This window comes from Gossypium hirsutum, chromosome D10, assembly GCF_007990345.1.
Source record: "Gossypium hirsutum isolate 1008001.06 chromosome D10, Gossypium_hirsutum_v2.1, whole genome shotgun sequence".
In the NCBI taxonomy this organism is placed as follows: Eukaryota; Viridiplantae; Streptophyta; class Magnoliopsida; order Malvales; family Malvaceae; genus Gossypium; species Gossypium hirsutum.
This window is the reverse complement of record NC_053446.1, coordinates 66436833-66439905: the sequence shown is the minus strand read 5'-3', so window position 1 is coordinate 66439905 and position 3073 is coordinate 66436833. Positions and strand designations below refer to the sequence as shown.

At 33.1% G+C, this 3073-nt stretch overlaps 1 protein-coding gene across 2 annotated transcripts; it reads right to left on the bottom strand.

Annotated features, from left to right (window-relative positions):
* LOC107935282 (BEL1-like homeodomain protein 9) lies at positions 1 to 2567 on the bottom strand. Of its 2 annotated transcripts, XM_041103733.1 has the most exons (5): positions 1958 to 2226; positions 1052 to 1140; positions 773 to 968; positions 634 to 694; positions 1 to 546 (listed from the first exon to the last, which is right to left on the bottom strand). In XM_041103733.1, exons 1-5 carry the CDS (start codon positions 1960 to 1962, stop codon positions 112 to 114), a joined length of 786 nt encoding a protein of 261 aa, XP_040959667.1. In that variant the 5' UTR covers positions 1963 to 2226; the 3' UTR covers positions 1 to 111. The 2 variants fall into 2 exon arrangements, with proteins under 2 accessions (XP_040959667.1, XP_016723349.2); XM_016867860.2 differs by having other exon boundaries at positions 773 to 1140; positions 1958 to 2567.
* Between the last annotated feature and the right edge of the window lie 506 nt (positions 2568 to 3073).

Below are 3073 nucleotides of genomic sequence, written 5' to 3'. Positions count from 1 at the left end.
TTTAATGAAGAAGGGAAAATAAAATAGCATAAAGAAACAGTGACAAGTTTCAAAGTTTTTCAAAGGCAAAGATTAGCAAGCAATAAAACATCATAACAAAACAATGCTCTGCTACTGTCTTCCAACATCAAAACCTGGTTTCAAACTCAGTTCACCATCACTTTCCAACCTGAAATTATGACACAAGTTCATAGGCAGCAATGGCTGTTGTTCCAATTCAACCCCATTGTTCTGGTTCAGACACAATGCTAAACAAAAACCACTGGTTCCACCAACTCCAATATTATTATGCTGATTGCACGGAATCTGAGCAATGCAAGGTGATGTACTCTTCTGCAACTCGGTTTCTTCATCGTACACCGCTTTGTTCCTCGGCTGCTTCGTTTGGACATTTTCGACTTCTTGGCTTGTAATGAAATGTGGCAGTTTAGGGTCTTGATTTGTTGTTTGTGTCTGAATTTGAGCTTGACTTAATTCAAGATTGTGTATTTCTTCCACCATTGGCTTCCATAATCTAACTCTTGCATTGATGAACCAATTTGAAACCTGTAATAAAAAATGCTCATTTCATTGCTGCATTAGCCAATTCATTCCAGCTCGAAAAATGGATGCTTTTGTATAGATAAAATTCACCTGAGTCCTAGATAGACCAGTTTGTTGAGCTAACATTAGCTTTTCGGTATCTGACGGATAACTGCAATGCCAAAAACTTTACATCTTATAGAGAAACTATCAATGTTTATCGAAGAGGTTTTACGAAACAATGACTTACGGATGCAGGAAATGCTCGAACATCCATGTCTTGAGCACCGCGACCGCGTGATCCGGTAATCCTCTTTGAGATCTCCAAAGTGGATGGTGAAGAAAAATCGGATTTTGGTTATTGATCCCTTGTTGATCAGACGTCCAAACGCTCGGAACATTAACTTTATCGACACCGCCATTCTTGACGATGGACACGGTCTTGCCTGCAAACCGAATTTGGTCCAAAATAGCATTCTTCAAGCAACTAAAATGCTTCGCAATGGCTTTGAAAGCGGAATATACGTACGGTGCAGCGTTTCCGAGCCCGGAAACACATTTAAACGATGAAACAACTGTTTGCATTTGTTGGCAATACAACTTGTACTTCCTATATACCTAATGCAGGTCAACAAAAGAACAAATTTCAACATATAAAATCTCTCGATAAAAGTATCATGAAATTCCTTATACTAAGAGTTAAATTATATTTTTCTCTATTTATTCTATTTATTCAAGAAAATAAATAAATTAGTCCTTATATTTCTATCAAAGAATAAACTGATCATTTTTGTTATAAGTTTCATTAATTTCTACAGTTAAAAACTTGTATAATTGTCAAAATATTTAAATAAATACCACGTGTACCCTACTCTAATGTAAAAGAATATATTTCTAACCATAAAAATAGATACATATTATAAATATATATAGTTAACAATATATTGCCTTTTTGGTCTTTTTTGTTGACACATTTCATTTAAAATGCAATCAATATAAGTTTCAAGCATTGCAGATAAGCAACTGTTTCTGTTTCAGCCTTTCAGGGCTAGCTAGGTCTTCCCCTACTAAAGTTTCCTAACTTTTTTTTCCCTTTAAATATACGTATATAATATATATATATATATATAAGATCCAAACAAGGAGCTACATTCCTCTTTTTGTGTCTTTTAATGGTGTCCAAGAACTAACACACAGAGAGAGATTGAAAGAAAAAACAAAAAAGAACAGTAACATGATTTAATATGACAAGACAAGACATCTTTTTTTCTTCCAACCATCTCCATATATCAGATCTCTTACCCCGAGGAATATTGACATACTGATAATGATTCCTTGACACAAAAAAAAAAAAAAACTAAACAACTTACATAATCATGTTTATATGCAAGAGAGCTATGCATGCATGTATGTATGTATGCATGTATGTATATACCTCATCTAGTAAGAGAATGAGCCTTGAATTCTTCAAACGATGTTGAATTTTATCACTGCATGTTATTGGATTATCATCATCATCATCATCAACACCATCATCACCATGATCAGCTAATGGAAGATCTGAAACTGTATAATCAACACCTACAAATTGATCTAAAATCTGCTGTGCTGGGATCAAGAACTTTGAACTTTTTAACACAGATGCATAGCCAGTGAATGGACCAAGTGGAACTGAGCTTCTTATCTGCAGATTCTGTTGATTTAAGCTCAAAGGGAGATTGCTCATAATGTTGGGATTATTATGTTGAAAAGATAGAGATAAAGCTAACCCACTACCACACTGGGGACCATGCATGAAAGCTTGTTGCTGGTGTTGGTTGGTTTCAATGTTGAACCTAAGCTTGTTCTTTCTGTTTTGTTGTGGTATGTGGAAGGGTTCATTGGTTTCTGCCATGAAAGAAATGTGATTTTCAGACAAGAAATGAAGGAAGAAGGAAAAGAAAGAGCGGATTGTTTATAGAATTTTATATGTATATGTATATATATACAGATGTAGGTCACATACTCTCAAATATGTGGACTCTTGTTTCTGTTTATGGCATTGGATTGAGTATAAAAAAGGACTTGCTTACAACAGCCCACTTACAGTATTATTATATTGAATATAATGGAATAATAATTCAAATTTATACCATATTGTTTTTTTGAAGCATCAATTTGTTGTACTTTTTCTAACAAAATTTGTACTTTATACTATATGAGTATGATTATATGCATGATAGCATCTATTATACCAAAAATATGTATTGCAATTGTTGGGGAATACTTTTTATTTTTAGTTTAGCTTTCTAGAATATATTTCTCTTTTTAGTAATTAAAATAATAAAAAGATAGGAGGGGTGAATTTAGAAAAATTGCTTTAGAGGGTGATAGATCAATTATAAGTTTTAGAGAGTTGAAAGTGAGATTTTATTATTATATCAATATATAATTTTATAAATTTTAGAAGAGTTGAATGAAAAATTTATTATTCCAGTGGGGGTAAGGCCATTATATTTCTCATTGTGTTGGTCTTTGATTGATAGATTAAGACTAGATGTGTTTATGGGTC

Excerpts from the sequence above, each read along its gene's own strand:
- LOC107935282 (XM_016867860.2), bottom strand. The coding sequence starts at position 2,416 with ATGGCAGAAACCAATGAACCCTTCCACATACCACAACAAAACAGAAAG. Across the intron at positions 695-772 it reads TTCGAGCATTTCCTGCATCC|TTATCCGTCAGATACCGAAA; the intron begins GTAAGTCATTGT and ends TTGGCATTGCAG. Across the intron at positions 547-633 it reads CTGGTCTATCTAGGACTCAG|GTTTCAAATTGGTTCATCAA; the intron begins GTGAATTTTATC and ends TTTTTATTACAG.